Below are 21,237 nucleotides of genomic sequence, written 5' to 3' on the forward strand. Positions count from 1 at the left end.
CTCTAATACTGGCAGCAATAAAGGCTCTTGGGTCACCACGCCTTCTTGAGTCTCTTGAAGTTTTTCTATCACTTCTATTTCGACTTTCAAAACTGTAGAAAGAAAATCCTTTGCCTTTAAAACAGTGTCAATTCTATATCTCCTTCCTTGATAGAATAGTGTCAGTCCAACTGGCACCTCCCATCTGAATTGAATCTGATGTTTTTTAAGTTCTTGTGTAAAAAGCAAATTGCTTCCTGTCTCTTAACATCTTTGAAGGAATCTCTTTCAACACCTTCAACTCCTGTTCTCCAATTTTTAAAGTTGTCTGATATGAAACTTGCAGAATTTGATTTCTCATAGTCCTTTTCACAAAATAAACCACAATGTCCCGAGGAAGCTTTCTCTGTCTTGCAATCCAAGAATTAACTCTATATATTTTATCAATTTGGTAAGCTACCTCTTGGGGTCCGCTTCAATAAATTCAGCCAATGCTTCTGATATAATTTTCTTAAGTCTTCTCCACGCTCTTCTTGCATACCACGAATTCTAAGAGCTCCTTCCATAAGTTTATATTGTAATATCACAACCTGATCTTCATTTTGATCCACTTTTTTCTGAACACCTTTCATTTCATCTTCTAAATACTTATTTGACTGAGAGATCTGTTGCATTTCCACTTCCAATCCTTCAATTTTTACTCAGTCCTTGAACTGCCATAAGAATATCTTCTTATTTTTGCATTAAAATTCTCCATCATCTCTTTTGCCTATCTTCAGAAAGTTTTAATTGTTCTTTCAATATTTCCTCAAGACTTGGTTCAGATCCCTTCTTCCAGAAGGCTTTAAAGGTTTAGCTGCCATTCTGTCTTCAAAAGAATCAGGAATTCAAACTTAATAACTCTCCTTCCTCCTTTCAGTATAAAAACTCCGTTTGTAACAATCCACAAGTAACGCTGCTTCATCGTACTAAAAAATTTTACTTTCACTTTTAGACGCCATTTTAAAAGTCAATTAATCAAAGACAAAGAAAGGTTTCAAATTTCAAAAAGGGAGTCGGTACTTGCCGTGCTGATTCTACATCAAACTTCGAACGCAGAAATTCCGTCTGCTTGGAATATCAATCAATTTAATAAGTTCTCTAGAGCAGAAGCAACATTCCTCTCCTTTTCCTGATAAAAACAGGGCGTGCTGAAGTTGGAAGGAGGAATTCGGTGGGTCATAAATCCAGGAAAATTCGCTCTTAAGAGCAAACCCCCTGTCAGACCTGCCACTCTTCCACAATTCTGATAATCTCTTTCACCCAGAGATTATGCTAAGCTCAGTGAACAGTGATTTATTTTCTGTTTCACTGACTTTTACAATCTTCTAACACGGAGTGCTCTGTTTGAGCACCCAGCAGGAGGGTGACGTCACTGGAGCCCCCAATGGTTACCAAATTATTAATTTAAAATAAATGTAATAATTGAATGTAATAACTATGATTAATTCTACTAATTTTGTCTGTATTATTTATTTATTTATTCGTATTTATATACCGCCCTATCTCCCGAAGGACTCAGGGCGGTTCACAGGCAAATAAAAACATTTATGTACAAATTAAAATAACCATTAAAAAACTTATTCTAAAGCCAGATTCTTAAAAAATAATATAAATATTAAAACCAATTAAAACCCCTATAAATTTAAAATCTAGTCCAGTCCTGCACAGATGAATAAATGTGTCTTAAGCTAGAATGTATGACACCCAAGTGCCACACTGTTCATGCATTGATAATGAAGGGAACATATATACTGAAATACAAGAATTAGGAATGTAAGGGAAGAGATATACCTGCATGATGTAAATATATGTTTCCTGTGACATTAACATATATATATATATCATGCCTTTGAAGCTGTAAGACAGACATGCTGGCGTCCTAGAGTGTTGCGAGGTCACATTGAGTAAATTCCTGAATTGTTATTGGGACCTCATCCCGAAAGTGTCTGGCAATAGTCAGGATATATATCCCATCATTTGATCAGAGCCCATCATTTGATCTCTCCCCACCCCACTCTGGCTGAGAACGTGTATGTCATCCTCCAGGGGACCAAGTGGCTAATTTAGAAGACAAAGGAGGGAAAGATAAACAATGCAGAGGGATGTAACTCTGGAGTTAGATTACATTCACTGACTTTTACTATGGGAGATACACAAACCAGATTCCAGAATACGCAGATGCCGGAGTTAAGGATTTATGACCTTTTTGGTATAAGAGGACATTGCTTTCTCTCATGAGTTTGTAGCTTCCTTCCTTGCATGTATGTACCATCTATGTGTTTGGAACGACTATCCATTTGAACCTGATCAGGATTAAATGCTATTTTACTCAAGCCTCTGTTTAAGTCTCTTGATTGGCAGTTATGAGTTTAGACATATTAATAAGTGAACCTTTCACTGGTTTTCACAAAATTTGGTGTGATTATCAAAATGATACAGACTGTCATGAGCTTAAAATTTATCTTTATTTTATGAAGCTGAATTTTCAGAAAAATCAATACAATGTTCCTTATAAACTTAAGGAGCTGCTGATACAGTCCTTCAGAGGAATTACTGAGTCTGTCATCTGCACCTCTATAACTATCTGTTTTGGTTCTGCAACCCAACAAGAAAGACACAGACTTCAGAGGATAATTAGAACTGCAGAAAAAACAATTGCTACCAACCTGCCTTCCATTGAGGACCTGTATACTGCATGAGTCGAAAAGAGGGCTGCAAAAATATTTACAGACCTCTCACATCCTGGACATAAACTGTTTCAATTCCTATCCTCAAAACGAGCTATAGAGCACAGCACATCAGAACAACAAGACACAAGAACAGTTCCTTCCCGAACGCCATCACTCTGCTAAACAAATAATTCCCTCAACACTGTCAAACTATTTATTAAATCTGCACTACTATTAATCTTTTCATCGTTCCCATCACCCATCTCCTTCCACTTATGGCTGTATGACTGTAACTTTGTTGCTTGTATTCTTACGATTTATATTGATATTGTTTCCTGATTGCTTATTTGTACGCTATGACTATCTTTAAGTATTGTACCTTAGAATTCTTGATGAACATATCTTTTCTTTTATGTACACTGAGAGCATATGCACCAAGACAAATTCCTTGTGTGTCCAATCACACTTGGGCAATAAAAATTCTATTCTATTCTATTCTATTCTATTCTATTCTATTCTATTCTATTCTATTCTATTCTATTCTATTTGTTCATAATAGAGAAAAAGACATTAATCCTTACTTGAAATAGCTACTTCAGCTCTTAAAAATTCAATATATATTTAGCATTTTTTAGATTTAATCCTATCTTTCAGTCTTAAAATTTGATACATAGCAATGGTGATTAAATGATTAAATATGTTCTAAAGGGAATCACATGTAAGAAAAACATTTTATATTTGATTATTTAAAATGTTATTATGAAGAAACTCATGTTTAATTCCATAGTTACTATGACTTGAGTTTCAGATATTATTATTGCAATATGTATTTATTTTACATTACACATATTTGTACATAATGCTCTCAATTTTTACAGAAGCCCCTCAAATTGTTCCAGTACAACTCTGAAATTCTCTCTCTCACTTGCCTAGCATTTGCAGAGCATAGTTAATAGAATGCATAATAGTGAAATTATAAATAAACCTTTGTCTCTCTGCCTGTGAAAGTAGAGGCCCCTGTGGTCCCTATATTGAATAAATTTGCATATACTTATAGGCAATATTCTAGAAATGATTATTCTTCATCAATAAAAGTAATTTTCTCCAACTGATTGATAACTTCCTTTTTTTTTAAAAAATAATTTTTATTAAACTTTTATATTTTAAAAACAAAATAAAGAAAAATACAACAAAAAACAAAAACACATTAAAAAACACATAATAGGCACAACACTACATATTTTACAGCTTGCCGTATCGGCATAAATATATATTCTCAGTCATTCCACTGCATGCTTATATTTACATTGGTATCTATTTACCAATCCGTCCTTATTTGGTTAACACAATTCAATAGTTTACACTTCCTGATTTTAACTTAATTAGGTTAACATTCCAATTTATTATTTTGATTTCTTTTTTCTAACCAATCATATAATTTATTCCACACTTTGTAGTATTCTGACTTTTCCCTTTCCTTAATTTCTAGTGTCATCTTGTCCATTTCTGCACACTGTAAGATTTTTTGGATTATTTCCTCTCCTGGAACATTGTTTTGTTTCCATCCAGATGTGACAGCGATCCTCGCTGCCATTAATATATGAAGTATTAGACATTGCAAAGTTTTGTCTATTTTTGGATTAATTATTCCTAATAAATAGAGTTCCGGTTTAAATTCCATTTTTAGTTGGGTAATTCCCTCTAGCCAGTTGTTGTTGTTTTTTGCCATTTTTTTTAATCTTGGGGCACATCCACCACATATGGTACTATGTGCCTAGCTTGTACTCACATCTCCAACAATTCAATGGTAAATTTGGGAACATTTTGGCCAATCTCGCTGGTGCCAAATGCCATGTATGAAACTTGCTATACAGATTTTCTTTATAGGCTACTGCCATTGTTAATTTATAATTTCTATCCCACAATTTGTCCCACTTTTCTAATTCTCTATTATCCCCGAAGTTTTTTGCCCAACAGATCATCGTTTCTTTTACTGTTTCATCTTCCATTTTGTATTTTAAGAGGAAATTATAAATTTTTGTGATCATTTTCCCCCCCCGATCCTAATAGAATTTTGTCTATATCCAATTGTTCTCTACATATACCACATTGCTCCTGATCTTTCTTGAATCTGGTTTTTATCTGTAGATATAGCCACCATTCCATGTTTAATCCTTGTTGTTTCAAATCTTGAATTGATTTTAATTCCTCTTTTTCACTGAGTAGCTCAGCATATCTTATCATTTTGCTCAAATCTGTGGTATTTGGGTGTAATATTGCTTCCATTGTTGATAGATCCTTCTCTGTGGGGGCTCCTACCCTCTGGAACGAACTTCCCCCTGGTTTGCGCCAAATCTTCGGACCTTTTGCCGTGAATTGAAAACATATTTATTTACTCGCGCGGGGCTGGCTTAAGTTTCTGTTAAATTTTTAAATTTTAAATTTTTTAAATTTCTAAATTTTATATGAATTTTAACGGGTTTTTAGATTTTAAATGTTTTAAAATATAAATAGTTGATTTTAAATTGGGGTTTTAGAGATTTTAAACATTTGTAAATTTTTTAAATTTTTTAAATTATCGGCCATTTATTAATAGTTTCTTTTAATTTCTTTTAATTGTATATACTCTGTATTTTATTTCGGCTGTACACCGCCCTGAGTCCTTCGGGAGAAGGGCGGTATAAAAATCTAATAAAATAAAATAAATAAAATAAATAAATAAAGTTTCGGCCAATTGTATAATAAGTTTTTTAATTTTGTTTTTAATTGTATATTTTTTGTGTTTTATTTTAGCTGTAAACCGCCCTGAGTCCTTCGGGAGAAGGGCGGTATAGAAATCTAATTAATAATAATAATAATAATAATAATAATAATAATAATAATAATAATAATAATAATAATAATAATAATAATAGCCAGACTGAGATTTTTGTATAATGATCCTTCTTAATTTTCTCCCAAACTTGTAGAAGGGCATTTCTTAATAAGTGTCTTTGAAAATATGTATGGTATTTGTTTTTTACATCCCAGAGAAAACTGTGCCAACTAATCTGGAGGTCATGGCCTTCTATCATTAGTACTTGTTTATTTTGTAGCTGGATCCATTCTTTAAGCCATATTAACATTGCGGCCTGATAGTAGAGCTCCCAATTTGGGACTTCTGCTATCTTGCAATATTTTGAGTTTAATACGAGTTTCTTCCCTGACCAAACAAATTTTGATGTGATTTTATTTAATTGTTCGAAGAAATTTTTCTCTAACTTAATCGGTATAGTTTGAAACAGATATAACCATCTGAGTTGTATGTTCATTTTAATCGTTGAAATTCTACCAATCATCAATATTTGCAATTTAGACCAGGTTTTTAAATCCTTTTGAATTTTTTGTAGTAGTGTGTCGTAATTATCTTTTTTATTGTGGTGCATTTTGCCGATAACTGTATTCCTAAATATTTAATTTTGTTGACTCTTGAAATCCCCACTTTTTCCTCTAATTTCCCAATTTGTTTTTGTTAGATTTTTGGTCAACATTTTAGTTTTATCCTTGTTTATTTTGAGCCCTGCCACTTTTCCAAGTGCTTCCGGAGCTTCTGGGGTGGAGTCATGCTGGTCTGGTGTAGAAAGATGGGACTCTGTTCTTTTTGCCTGATTTTTTGTGTCTGGAGACCGGCAACGGTAAAGTTGGACCCTGTAGAGGACAGCAAAAGAAAAGGGAACACTTGGAGGCGACAGGGTGAAGGGCGATCCCCTGCCGTGGAGGGTGGATTCCCTGAAATTCGACACAGAAGAGACCAGCTGCTACTTCGGCTAGGTCCAGAGGCATGACGGCCCGAGCAAATGGTGAGAAAGTGAGAGAGTGATAAACAGCAGGAAGTATCGGCGGTAAAAGTTTAAGCAGAAACAGGACACAGTACTACTTCTCTAAGCTGAGGAAATCTGCCAAGAAGTGGCTGAGTGAGCTCCCAAAGTGTGAAAAGCGGCGCCTAAGCAGTGGGATCAGAAAAGGGGAAAAAAAGTAAGCAGAAAGAGACAGTATCAAATGGATTGAGAGTGAAAGTATTTACATATTGTGAATGGTAATCTGAAAGACTGCCGTGCTTAAAGACTGGGAGATTTGCTGAAATGGAGACAATAGTGTGGGATTTATACTGAGAGCAGAGGAACAACAGATTGTTCTTGGAAAGGAAAAAAAGAGAGAGACAAGGAAGCTGTGGAGAAGGGACAGTGACTGTGCAATTTATTGATAGCAACCATTTCCCACCTCAAAGAACGCTAAGTAGCAGTGAACTTAGAAAGCATAAAGATTAAAGAAAGAAAAAAACCTGGGGTTTTTACTAGAGTGATAACTCTGGAGTGGGATCTAATTACAATCAATTGACTATCTTTTATATCTTTTATATCTTGATATATTTCTATACCTTTTATTGAATAGATTCTAATATATTAATTGTTCCCCCCTCTCTTTTTCTATATACCTTTTCTTCTTTTTTATAGATTTACAAATTGATTATAGAATTGGTCTTGCTTCTTTGTTCATTATATTTATAGCTATATTTGTTAAACTGGATTGATTTAAGATATTAATTTAGGATTAACTTAGGATATTGTATGTTTGATTTCAAATAGACAAAAATAGGTAAAAATAGTGCTGTATATAATAGTTGATTGGTATATTAATAGTGGATAATAAACAGATTTTATATTTGATTAGATTACATTTGCATTCTATTTAGTATAATCTTGGTAGAGATAAAAGGTAGACCTTTCTATAATATAGGATTAAACTCTGTATGATATGGTGGAACAATTTCTTTCAAGTACTCAAAATGTCAAACACATCCACAGTTACAAAAACAGTTAAGAAAGCAACCCCAGGAACAGCCTCTCCTGCAGGACAAAAATTAACAACGGATATATCAAGTGCTGAGAAACTAGGATCAGTCCCAACATTGCAGAATATACAAATAAAATCCCACTGCAACTACATCGCAAAAAAGGCTTTAAGAGTTGTAAACCTAATCTTGCGTAGCTTCTTCTCCAAAAACACTACACTACTAACCAGAGCATATAAAACATTTGCTAGACCAATTCTTGAATACAGCTCGCCTGTCTGGAACCCATACCACATTTCTGACATCAATACAATTGAATGTGTCCAGAAATATTTTACAAGAAGACTTCTCCACTCCTCTGAATACAACAAAATACCTTATGCCACCAGACTTGAAATCCTGGGCTTAGAAAATTTAGAACTACACTGTCTTCGACATGATCTGAGTTTAACTCATAAAATCATCTATTACAATGTCCTTCCTGTCGAAAACTACTTCAGCTTCAATTGCAACAATACACGACCACACAATAGATTTAAGCTTAATGTTAACCGCTCCAATCTTGATTGCAGAAAATATGACTTCAGCAACAGAGTTGTTAATGCTTGGAATAAACTACCTGACTCTGTGGTCTCTTCCCAAAATCCCCAAAGTTTCAACCAAAAACTGTCTACTATTGACCTCAACCCATTTCTAAGAGGTCTGTAAGGGGCGTGCATAAGAGCACAAGCATGCCTACCATTCCTATCCTATTGTTTCCTTTCATTATATTCAATTAATATAGTTATTACATACTCATACTTATATATATATGCTTATATATTGTATAGTTATTACATGCTTATGCTTATATATACTGTGTGACAAAAATAAATAAATAAATAAAAATAAAATAAATAAATCACATTAAACATGATTCAGGAAGTAATGATGAAAACCCAGGAGTCTGTGACTAACAATCATAAAGAAATGAAAGGAAAGGTTAAAAAATTGGATAATAAGTTGGGAACAATTCAAGAAACAATAGCAGAAAACAAGCAAAGAATTAAACAGACAGAGGCAAGAACAGAACAAACCAAAAAGAAGCTGGAAGATACAGCGAAGAAATTAATAGCAATAAACTATTAATAGATGGAAAAGACAATAATCCATTTAGAGTTAGAGAGATCTTCTTTCTACTTAAGATTCCAGAACATAAAAAATAAAATAAAGAAGAAGACCTGCGTAACCTCATGATGGAAGTGTTGGTGGAGTCGCTGCAAATGAAAAACTGGAAATCCAAAATAATATTGACGAAGCATATCGTGTACATACCAACTATGTGCGATGACACAGACTCCCTCGTGAAGTTCATGTAAGGTTTACAAAAAAATCCGTATGGGATGAAATTTATAGAAGAGCAAGAGAAGAACAAATAATCTATAAGGGAAAGGAAATTATTATACTAAAACAACTACCAAAAAGGGTTTGAGATAAAAGAAGGAATTATCAGTTCCTCTCCTCAAAATTAATAAAACAAAGAATTACGTTTCGTTGGTTAGTCCCTGAAGGCATGTTAATATTTTGGCAGGAAAAAAAATAAGAGTAGACACGGTCGACAAAGCCCAGGAGTTCTATGAACAATGTTTTGAAAAAGAATTGGACAGCAGGGAGGAACTTGAATCAAAGAGCCAAGAGGAACACCTGACAGAGGAAAACAAAACAGACCAAGAATTGAGAGAGGCAACAAAACAGGGACCACAAGAAAGAGAAGGAGTACAGATGAGACACCAAAAGGAGATAAGAGAAGCAGGACTGACTAATAAGTAGCAAGATGGAAAAAGAGGTGAATTTGTTTTCAGTTAATATAAACGGATTAAATTTACCCATAAAAAAAAGACAGACAATAACTAAGTTACAAAAATTCCTATAGGAAGTGCACATACAAAAGTAAAAAAGTTGTATTTTGGAAGCCCCCAAGTTAGGAAAGTTATTTACATCATTAGCTGAATCCAAAAAACAGGGAATAGCAGCATACATAAAGGAATGGCTAAGGCCTAAACAATTGTTCACAGACAAAGAGGGAAGGACATTACTGATAAAAAATTATATAAAACAAAAACGAATAGTCATTGCAATTATATATGCACCAAATATAAGACAAAAAGAATATTATAGCAATATTATAGCATATATTATACAAACAATTACCAACACTAAAATTTAATAATATTTGTATACTGGGAGACTTCAACGAAGTGGTAGACCCCAAAAAAGACTATAAAACAGGAACAAAAAAGAATCATGATAGGAAAACCCTACCAACGGTATTTTTTGATATGGTCCAAGAATTAAATTTAAAAGATACATGGAGAGAAAATAACCCACAAAAGACCCAATATACTTTCTTCTCCAATCCCCACCAATCGGGGTCCAGAATAGACATGGCATGGATGGATCCAGAAACAGCAAAAGAAATATTGGAAATAGAAATTGCAATAAACATCTGGGTGGACCACAGCCCAATAAAAATTAAATGGAAAGGAGAAATAAAAAAGAAAGACAGATGGACCATGAGCCAGAGGTTGATTAAGGAAAAACATTATATTACATACGTAAAAAAAGAGCTAGAATTATTTTTAAAAGAACATTGGAATGAATAAACTACCACCCAAAACCTATGGGACACACTAAAAGCATACACGAGGGGTATATCGATTGCATATATAGCCCGAAGAAATAAAAATAAAAAGAAGCAATATACAGACCTTCAGGAAAAACTGGGAGAATTAGAACTTAAATTACAAGAACAACCCTTAAATCAGGAAATTAAAGAACAGAAAGAAATTACCAAACACAAATTAAATCTAATCACACAGGGAGAAGTGGCACAAAAGTTTAGAGCAGTCAGACAAAACTATTTCGAAAATGCCAACAAACCAGATACATGGCTTGCTCACAAATTAAAAAAAGGAAAGGAAAAGAAATTAATACGAAATTTAGAAGATGAAGAAGGGACAGTACACTTTCAGAAAGACAAAATAAAAACCATAGTAACAAATTACTTTCAAGCCCTGTATAGACAAGAAAAAATAGATGTAAATGATGTTAAGAGATATTTAAGAGAGAGAAGACACCCAACTATACCAGACTTAACTAAAGAAACATTAAATGGGAAAATAACGACAGCTGAGTTGAAAAGGGCAATACAAAAACAAAAAAAATAACAAAACTCCAGGCTCAGATGGAATCCCGGCTAAATTTTATAGGGAATTTCAAGAATTATTAGATAAATTATTATTACAAACATATAATAAAATATTAGAGAATGCAAAGATACCAAAATCCTGGATGGAAGCTTTAATAACACTTATTCCCAAAAGTAATACCGAAAAACATAAGATTCAGAACTATAGGCTGATCTCGCTGTTAAGTGCTGATTACAAGATATTTATGGCCATAGTAGCAGAAAGGATTAAAGGTATATTAAACAAAATAATTAAATCAAACCAAAATGGTTTTTTGCCCAATAGATATATCAAAAATAATATGAAAACCATCATAAATGTACTTCAATATTATGAAGCCCACCCTGATAAGTAGCTCTGATATTCTTAGATGCGCAGAAAGCTTTCGACAACCTGAACTGGGACTTTATGATCAACCAATTAATAGAAATGAACTGGGGAAAAAACTTCATAGAAATGATTAGAGCAATTTATTCCACAGAGAGCAAAAATAATTATAAATGGTGAATATATGGAAAGCTTTAATATAGAAGAAGGAGTACGACAGGGATGCCCTCGGTCCCCCCTATTATTCATTCTATCCATAGAAATATTAATGTCAAATATTAATTTTAGAGAAAATTCCGAAATCAAAGGATTAAAAATTAAATCACAGGAATACAAAGTCAAAGCATTTGCCGATGAGCTGGTGTTCATTATTGAGGAGCCCCTAGAATCTGGACAATTATTATTTGAAGATGATTGATAACTTCCTTGTTGTCAAAAGTCCTTATTTAGTTAAGAGATTTTGTATTACTTTGCTTAATCAATTTGATAACATTATTGTAAATGTTGTAAGACATGGGAAAAAGAGTTGCTATTTTTTAGTTCTTATTGAAAAAACAGCATGAAAAAATCTACATCTAACTTAACACATTATACATATTTAATGTACTTAATCCAAAGTATAAGGCTCTTGTGGTGTATCTTTGAAAATACTTTCTTGCAAGAGTTTGTCTTACAGTCATGACACAATGAAGACCAAGCACAAATCCAGTGTCAAAGCAGCAGTGCCTTCCAGATTTACAGTGGGCCTCTACTAGTAACAATATGGTGAAATGTATTAGTTTCTATGCAGTGTTAAGGCATCAAGATTAAATTTTCATCTTTTCTTCAATGTAAACTCAGAGTTTTTTGTGGGATGCTAAATACCTTGGCAATTTTAAAAGTTTAATATTTGACCTTCACATCTATCATTCATTCTAGGAGATTTAATTAGAGCCTTTTGTTTAGTACAAACAGCTATCTTCCTAAATTATCCATTTATCTGGCTGACCTTTGTGATAGTAATAATAAATGTGGCCACATGCCTTGGACAGTTTGATTGGATTGACTTCTTCCCATGGAGGACAGAGTACAACAAGCCCCAGTCCAAGTAGGCAAAAGGAGATCATTCAAAAGACCTTGCCATTTTTTTCTTAAATATGCTTTTTTCAGAATTTGATACTTAGGAAAGATTCTAGGAAAGATTCTGGGAGAAAGAAGTGGGAGAAAAAGTTGGATGTTGAAGAATGTCGCAAAACATGTTGGCATCTTTTCATCTTCATTTCTCCCCAAGCAGGAATTTAAAGTCCAAGGGTTTGGAAAGCATCTCTCAGGTCATCAATTTCATAAAGAGGCTGTGAATCAAGGAGAAATAAGTGATCCAAAAGCAATTGTGAGAATATGAGGCAAAATAACAAATAAGGATAGTAATAAAGAAAATACTAAGAAAATGTAGGAAAAACTGGGAAGTGGAGGGAAGGGTATGAATGAGAAATTAAGGCAACAGAAGAGAAGAGCAAATAGAGGGCAGTGATTCTGCTTACACTGAGGAGAAGTAAGGAATGACAAGTGAGAGAAGAGCAGCAAAGAAGAAGAAGGAAGCTCAATGAGAGAAATAAATGCTCACCAAAAGGATACGCCGGAGTTGTCTGGTAAGACGCACAGAATTTTCATGAAGTCCTTCCCAGGCTTTGAAGGTTTTTTTGCGGTTTTCCACAAAGGTGTTCCAGCAGTAGAAATAGTCTGATAAGAAAGTCATAAAACATTCAAATTCAGTTTGATATCTCCTAAGGCTGTGCAAATCTTTTGAAAGAGTTGCTTTGAGAATTCATGGGAGTATATATAAATCATCTCTTTTAAAATAAAGCAACTCTGTCTTCACTGGCTCACTTGACTCTTTTAGAAGTTGTTCCCATCTGTCTCCCTGTGCTAATATTTTGAAGGATTTGTACAGCCTTTATATTCATCTGAATATATAATCATACTGAGTATAATTAGTTTATTTTGCTTCAAGGTCATAATGCAAATATTCCCTAAATGGATTAAACTAAATTACATTAATTGGAAGGAGAACAATTTTCAAGACCTAATCCCAAGCATAAACCTGATGGCAATCAATCAAGAAAGAAGGGGAACAAAGATAAAAAACAAGAGATGTACGAAGCAAACACAGGGTCAGCAAAACAGGACTCCAATACATTAATGCTCAAAGTATGAGGAACAAACAAAGCCAATTAGAAATCTTTGTACATGGGGGCAAGAATGACATTGTTGCCATTACTGAAACTTGGTGGAATGAAACCCATGTTTGGAACATATTGCTAGAAGAATTTAAACTGTTCAACAGAAACAGACCTAACACAAAAGGAAGTGAATTGCATTATCTGTAAAAAAAAATCACTATACCTGTACAGAAATGCAAAAAAACAAAGATGAAAACCTTGCATCCATTTGGGTTATTATAGAAGGAAACAGAAATGACACTGCCATAGATGTATGTTACAGACTGTGCTGTCTAGGTTATCTAAGTTATCTTAGTTATCTAAGAAATAGGAGCTGTGTCCTTAAGAGATTGCATTGTGGTAGACAGAGATTGCATTATGGGAAATGTAGTCCATAACATGTGACCACATCTGTGTGTCTGATTGGCCACTGAGGCTCTCTGCCTGGGTGTAGAACAAATTGCCATGGAGGAGAGAAACATGCTTTCTGAACAGAGGGACAGATCTACCGTCCTTTTACACTAGGAAATGGGACAGATTATGAATATATGGATGAATCTCATCTTGATTGTAAGTCTATGATTTGAGGATACCCAAAAATAAACTTGATCTGTATGAAAGCCTGTTTGCTAGAGTTTAACTGCCTGTTCCCAGTGGAGCCAGAGATGCCTGGGAGCAGTACACAGACTATCCAATGAAACAGGCAATAGATGAACTTTTTGCTAATAAGTTAGCTAAGGTGTGCCAGAGGCACACTGCAATAGTATTGGGGCACTCTAACTACCCTGACATCAACTGGGAGACAAACTCTGCACCAAATGGGAACTCAAACAGGTACCTGACAAACCTTGCAGACAACACTGTCACCCAAAGGATAGAGGAGGGAACTGGAAGGTCAGCTATACTGGACTTTATTCTTACTAACAGAGATGAAATGATAATAGGGGTTGAAGTTATGGGAACTTTGGGAGAGGGTGACCATGTCATATTGAAATTCAACACATTTCAGTCACAAGTAATAGAACCAATAGAACCACATTTCAGTCACAAGTAATAGAACTAAGTAGTGTACTTGGACTTTAAGAAAGCTGATTTCAACAAACTTACAGCTCAGGAACGATTCCATGGATGGAAATCTCAAAGAAAACAATTCTAGAAGCTTGGGAAACTCTGAAATATGAAATTATAAAAGCCCAGTCCAGCCCAATATCACCAAGAAAGAAAAATAAGAGACACCCCCCCCCCCAGATAAAACCAGCATAGATTAATACTCTAGTTAAACTGATAGACGAAAAGGACAAGTATAAAAAAAAGGAAAGAGGGACAAATAATTAAGCAGAATACCAGCAAGTATCCTGAATCTGCAAAGATGAAGTGAGGAAATCTAATAATTAAAGCTCAGAATGAACTAAGACTTGCAAGAAATATAAAAAATAATAAAAGTTTCTTTCAACATATAAGAAACAATTTAAAAAGTCAAAGAAATGATCAGTCCACTAATGAGAGAAGATGGTAAGTAAGTAATGGGCTATAGAGAGAAATCAGAGCTGCTAAGTTCATTCTTTGTATCTGTTTTCATGGAAAAAGATAATACAGCCCAACCAAGTTTCTTTTAACATGTCAAAAAGAAAAAACAAGGGAACTATTGGTCCATTAAAGGGAGAAGGTGGCAAGAAGATGACGCATAGCAGGGAGAGAAAAACCTGCTTATTCTTTGCATCTGTCTTTAAACAAAAGAAAAAAAAAACAGTCCAATCTAATAAAAGCAACACTGTAAAAGACAGATTAGAATATAAATCAAAATAGGCAAGACAACAATAAGAAAAGACTTATCCACTACTCTAAATGAATTCAAATCACCAGGACCAGATGGATTACATCCCCTTTCAAACTTTACATATATCTACATTTACAACACAATGATGTATGGAATGTGTTTATTCCATAAATGGATACTGTGTGATATTCGGTATGTGTTTGGGAGGCACCATTAATAATACTTATAGAGCACCAGTTCTCTTTGGAGTAGGAAGAGTGGTACAACTGTGTATCAGAAATTAAATAAGATCCCAGGTGCCTTAGCAGGTATTGGGAAACATCATGTAAGTTTAAATAATGATATGAACATCGCACAAAAAAGGAAAAACAAATAAATGTAAAAATTGTTGACAAGGTACAGTATTTCCAAAATCTTGTAGTATCATAGTAGTTTTGCTTCTGAAAGCTCTTGAAATTTTGTCCTTGCTTTTGAAATTTCATGAGATTGCAGTCAAATAGACAAAATTTTACGAGAAGTCATTTTTTAATTCTACAACAATTTTCAATTATTTTAGTTTTTAATTTTACAGTTCCATGGATTTTGTAAGGAATTATCATAGATGCCATAATGCTGACTCTTCCTTGACAGCATAGGTGGTCCAATCTTTTCAGTTTGCCAGGACAGCATTAAGTGAAGATGAATTGTCCTGGGCCTCATATAATATATATATATAACATAGTTAATGTATAGGTAATATAATGTGGTTCATAGCCTATGGGCTGGACATGTCTGCTTTAAAGTGTTGGCTATATTTTGCAATCACAATTATTTATTATTCTGGATGCCATCATTCTGCAATATCTTACCTTTGAATGTCATGATGGCAATCTGAGCTCCTGCACGATGTAGACGTCTCAACCCTTCAGGCTCAGCATTGCGCTCCTCACAGAAGTACAAACGGGCAGCAAAAATTCGCAGCGTCAGGTTAGGATATGCACACAAGAAGTCAGCCACATGCCGGGCACAATCGTAACATGGGCTCCAGGAGGTGAACCAAGTAATACGATAGCAGTGCCTTGGATCCAGATCCCAAGTGGAAATATAACGCAGGAAGAGAACTTCAACATGGCAACCTGACTAAATAGCAATGGTATAGAAAAACTGGGATATGACCATCATACAATGAAAGGCAGAGACTATAAAAAATAGGATATTGTTTTTAATAGCCTCAATCTCGATCAGTCAATTGCTCAATCTACAGATCAGGATTGAGTTGCTCAATCTACAAATAAAAATTGTATGATCAGGAGTAACACATTTTCTTAGATGACATCATGTCAAATTGCTAGTGAAAAGTTATATATCTGATTGCTTTCCTCCTTTGTACATGAAAATAATATCAACCCAAAGAATCAATCAATCAATCAATCAATCTATCTATCTATCTATCTATCTATCTATCTATCTATCTATCTATCTATCTATCTATCTATCTATCTATCATCTATCTATCTATCTATCTATCTATCTATCTATCTATCTATCACAGTTAAATGTATAATATTTCTGAGTGGACAACAGATTTTAATTTAACACACTCCATGTATTGTTTTGTCATTGATAAATTATATTACTGATCCTTAGCTGACAATATTGGAAAGATATTTAGATAATTGGCAGAGAAAATAAAATAATGGGTGATGAAGGTGCACTTTTGGGGTGATAAATTAATCAGGAAGTTATTTCAAATAAGGTTTCTGCATATATATGATTTAAGTTCCTGACCTTCTTTTAACCTTTTTAAGTTATCTGTCTTGTTTTTATACATCATGCAACTAGTCCCATTACACTGATCTTGCTGGCATTGAGATCCTTCCAGACACAATAATTCCTAGAATTATCAATTAAAAGGCAGCTATTTCATTTTTCTCTCAATAGGTTTTTGATAGCAGGAAAAAGATAGACTCTTTAGAAGCTATGAATGAGGTCAAATAGGCAATGTTAAGGTAATTTTAAGGAAAACTAAAACTGAGTGTAGCCAAAGATAGATCTTTTGTCTATTGGTCTTATGACATTTATTGGGGATATTTTTTTCTACTCTTAATATTCAGTTTGAATCTGGATTTCTGTAATTTAAATCCATTACTCTGTATTCTGCAAGGAGAGAAAAGAGGTACTGATCTTCTTCTGATCATTCTCTGATCATTCTCTGATCATTGCATGATTCACCTTGTACCTGCTTACAGGCAAAACCACAAAACCAACAATTAAATCAGTGAAGACCTGGACGGAGGAGGCAAAATTAAAGCTGCAGGCATGCTTTGACTGCACTGATTGGAATATTTTTGAAGATACCTCTGCAGACCTGGATGAACTCACAGATACTTTAACATCATATGCCAGCTTCTGTGAAGACCTATGTGTACCTACAAGGAACTTGCAAATATACAGTAACCACAAACCTTGGTTCACACCTAAACTTAAGCAGCTACGACATTCCAAAGAGGAAGCCTACAGAAAAGGTGATAAAATGCTGTACAATCAGGCCAGAAATGCACTAACAAGGGAGATCAGAGTAGCAAAAATAAGCTACTCTGAAAAGCTAAAGAATCAGTTTTCAGCAAATGAACCAGCAAATGTGTGGAAAACTCTTAAAAATATCACCGGCTATGGCAAACCTCCTTCCCAGGCTGAAGGTAATCAACAACTGGCAGATGACCTGAATGAGTTTTACTGCAGGTTTGAAAGGAAACTACAGCCACCTATCTCCACAACCCCCATCTCAGACACACCAACAACAGCCAAGCCTCCTACAACTGACCCCATTTCATTGGGTTCACAACCCCTAGTGATCACAGAAAAGGAAGTGCATCTTGTCTGGGCCTGGAGCTTTTCCTGGCTTTTGTCTGTGAAATAGGTCCTGCAGATTCTCTTTCTTTTTCTTTCTCTTTCTTTCACCATCTTTCTCTTTCTTTCACCATCGTTATTTGCTTCTACAATCTTTAGGTATCTGCCACCAAGTTCTATGTAACAGAACTTCAAATTTTTGCCTTCCTTCTTTTTAGGCTGTCTTTGCTATTGAAATAAAATGTTAAAATCTATTTCAGACTTTTGAAAAATGAGGGAACTCATGAGAAGACTATAATGAAATCTGTTCTCTATCTTTCCAAAGTGGATTAAGGAAAACATTTTAATTGGTTAATGGAAACCTATTACACAAATGAAAGTGTCATCTGGAAACATTGGAGAGGAAAGCAGACTGTTTCTAGAACCAGCTTCACTTTTTTTCCAAAGACTGGGCAATGTTGGCTCAGGAAATAATCATTCTCTCCAATGTTCCTGTTGGATTCGGGCAATAACGAGGCAGGAGACCAGGATAGTGACAACAGCTCTTTACTATATGGTGAACCCAGCAGCCAGTGCTGGGAAAAACCTCTCCTTATATACAGTTTAACCGGGGGCTTCAACCAATCAGCAACGTGCTATTTTCCCGCCAAAACTTTTAAAGATACATTACACTCCTTCCCTCCCAGAAAACACTTTACCACTATTTACATAAAAATTTACATATTATTTTTCAACGTAATCACGCAAGTAGACTGGGCGTCTCCTGACTCTTTCGGACCTGCGCAATTCATTCTCTGGGAGTGAGTCGAGCTGACCGGAGGGACTGTCTGTTCCTCTCAGCTCCTCCTCTAGGCCATCCGGCCCTGGATTATTTGCAGAGTCGTCCCTGCTGTTTTCTGACGGAACCTGTTGGCGTCGCTGGACCTCCTGGAAGTCAGATAAGTCCCGCGTTTGCCCCGGGTTTGAGTCAGCTGTGGATTCAAACATTGTATAGTCAGGGCCTGTTTCGTCTAATTCGGATTGTTCGGTTATGCGTTTTCTTATTTGGTCTATGTGGCGCTTCCATACCCGGCCATCCTTTATCTCCACTAAATATGATTTGGGTCCTGTTATTTCTAGGATTGTTCCTGCTAACCAGGTCGGGCCTTCGCTATAGTTGTGTGCCCACACTCGGTCGCCTATTGCCATCCCTCTTGTTTTATCGAGTGCCCCCTTGTAACCGTCTGGTGTGTAGTTCGGATTTAAACGGTCTAGTGGGCACCTGAATTTCCGACCCATTAATAACTCTGCTGGGCTTCTGCCAGTTGTGACACAGGGGGTTCTGTGTTGGACGGCCAGGAAGGTATCGATTTTTGTTTGCCAGTCGCCTGGCTTGATTCTGGACAATGCCTCTTTTGCGCTCCGGATGGAACGTTCTGCAAGGCCATTCGTCGCAGGGTGGAAAGGCGCCGAGAGGACATGCCGGATGCCATCTTCTGCCAAGTACCCCTCAAACTGGGTTGCCGTGGTGCGGGCGTTATCAGATACTAGCGTGTCGGGCAACCCGTGGGTTACAAAGAGGTGCCGTAGGACTGAGATTACGGCCTCGGCTGTCATGGATCTCATGAGAATGATTTCCAGCCATTTGGAGTAGGCATCGACTACTACCAGGAAGGTTTGGCCGTGGAAGGGGCCGGCAAAATCGATGTGGATCCTAGACCAGGGCCCTTGGGGTTTCTCCCATTCCCGAACCGGAGCCGTTGGGGGTAGCGGTCTGGATTCCTGGCAGGCCTGACATTTCCCTACCCTCTCAGCAATTTCCGAGTCCATTAAGGGCCACCACACATAACTTCTCGCTAGCCCCTTCATCCTCACGATCCCTGGGTGCCCCTCGTGCAGGAGATCCAATACCTTTTTTCTCAATTTCTCTGGGATCACCACTCGATCCCCCCATAGCAGGCACCCCCCTTGAGCCGAAAGTTCCCCCCGTTTCTTTACAAACTCTTTAAATCGTTCGCCCGGCGCAGCGGGCCACCCTCTTTGTACCCAACCAATTACAGTTCGTATTGTAATGTCCTTATACGAAGCCCGAGCCACCTCTTTGGGTGTGACTGGGCCAGAGTCCATAGAGTCAATTAGCAGAACTGGTATCCCCGGAGTGGGGTCTTCAATAGTCTCTGGTAACGGGCATCTGCTCAGTGCGTCTGCGTGCCTAAATCCTTTCCTGGCCGGTGTAGCAATTTGTAAGAATACGCTGCCAGGAAGATAGTCCATCGGGTCAGTCTTGGCGAAAGTGCCACGGGCGTTGGGCGGTCGCCTGCCAGCAGACCTAGCAAAGGTCTATGGTCCGTGATGATTTCAAAATCACGACCAAATACATACTCATGGAATTTCTTTACTCCTGCGACTATAGCCAAGGCTTCCTTATCAAGCTGGCTATAATTCCTTTCAGTTGATGACATGGTTCGGGAGTAGTATGCAATGGGGGCTTCTGTGCCATTAGGTAACCTGTGGCTGAGCACAGCCCCCACCCCGTAGGGAGATGCATCGCAGCTTAACACTAGAGGTAGTGTGCCATTGTACTGGATAAGGAGGCTATCACTCGTTAGGAGATTTTTTTACCCCTTCGAATGCCCTAGCTTCTGCCTTTCCCCAAGACCATGCACCCGTCTTAGCTAATAATTTATGCAGCGGCTCTGCTACTGTTGCCTTATTCCTTAAGAATACTGCATAGAAGTTGACCAGACCCAAGAATGCCTGTAACTCCGTTTTGTTCTTGGGCACCGGGGCCTTCCTGATGGCCCGTACCTTGCTTTCAGTGGGGTGAATCCCTTCCCTGTCTATCCGGTAGCCCAGGAATTCCACAGACTCAACCCCGATCTGGCATTTGTTTAGTTTAACCGTGAGACCGGCAGACCGGAAAATGCCCAAAACTTTTCGCAGCCTTGCCCCTAATTCCTCTAGGTTTTCAGCGGATACCAGTACATCGTCAAAGTATGGTACCACCCCTGGCAAGCCCTGCAATAGCCGCTCCATCAGGTTCTGAAATAACCCTGGAGCCACACTAACCCCAAACTGTAATCGGGTACACTTAAAAGCCCCTTTGTGAGTCACAATTGTCTGCGCTTCGGCTGTGCTGCTGTCTACAGGCAGCTGTTGATAGGCTTGGGCCAGGTCTAGCTTGGCAAAAACTTGCCCTTGCCCCATTGAGTGCAGTAAGTGCTGTACCACCGGAACGGGGTAAGCACTCTTTTGCAATGCTTTGTTAAGCGTTGCCTTGTAGTCAGCGCAAATCCGGACCGATCCGTCCGGTTTGACTGGGGTGACTATAGGGGTCTCCCACTTAGCATGGTCAACTGGCATTAGAATTCCCTAGTTT

At 36.6% G+C, this 21,237-nt stretch overlaps 1 protein-coding gene across 2 annotated transcripts in view; it reads right to left on the reverse strand.

Moving 5' to 3' along the window:
- Positions 1-11,203: 11,203 nt before the first annotated feature.
- Positions 11,204-21,237, reverse strand: part of AICDA (activation induced cytidine deaminase) — a 45,565-nt gene continuing 35,531 nt past the window's right edge. For both annotated transcript variants that reach the window (XM_058166802.1, XM_058166801.1), the window contains 3 exons: positions 15,899-16,169; positions 12,679-12,794; positions 11,204-12,406 (listed from right to left, as the gene is read on the reverse strand). In XM_058166802.1, the coding sequence (XP_058022785.1) occupies positions 12,353-12,406; positions 12,679-12,794; positions 15,899-16,169 (441 nt within the window). In that variant the 3' untranslated portion in view covers positions 11,204-12,352. The remainder of the gene's footprint in view (positions 12,407-12,678; positions 12,795-15,898; positions 16,170-21,237) is intronic.

Source organism: Ahaetulla prasina, chromosome 2 (assembly GCF_028640845.1).
Source record: "Ahaetulla prasina isolate Xishuangbanna chromosome 2, ASM2864084v1, whole genome shotgun sequence".
NCBI lineage: Eukaryota > Metazoa > Chordata > Lepidosauria > Squamata > Colubridae > Ahaetulla > Ahaetulla prasina.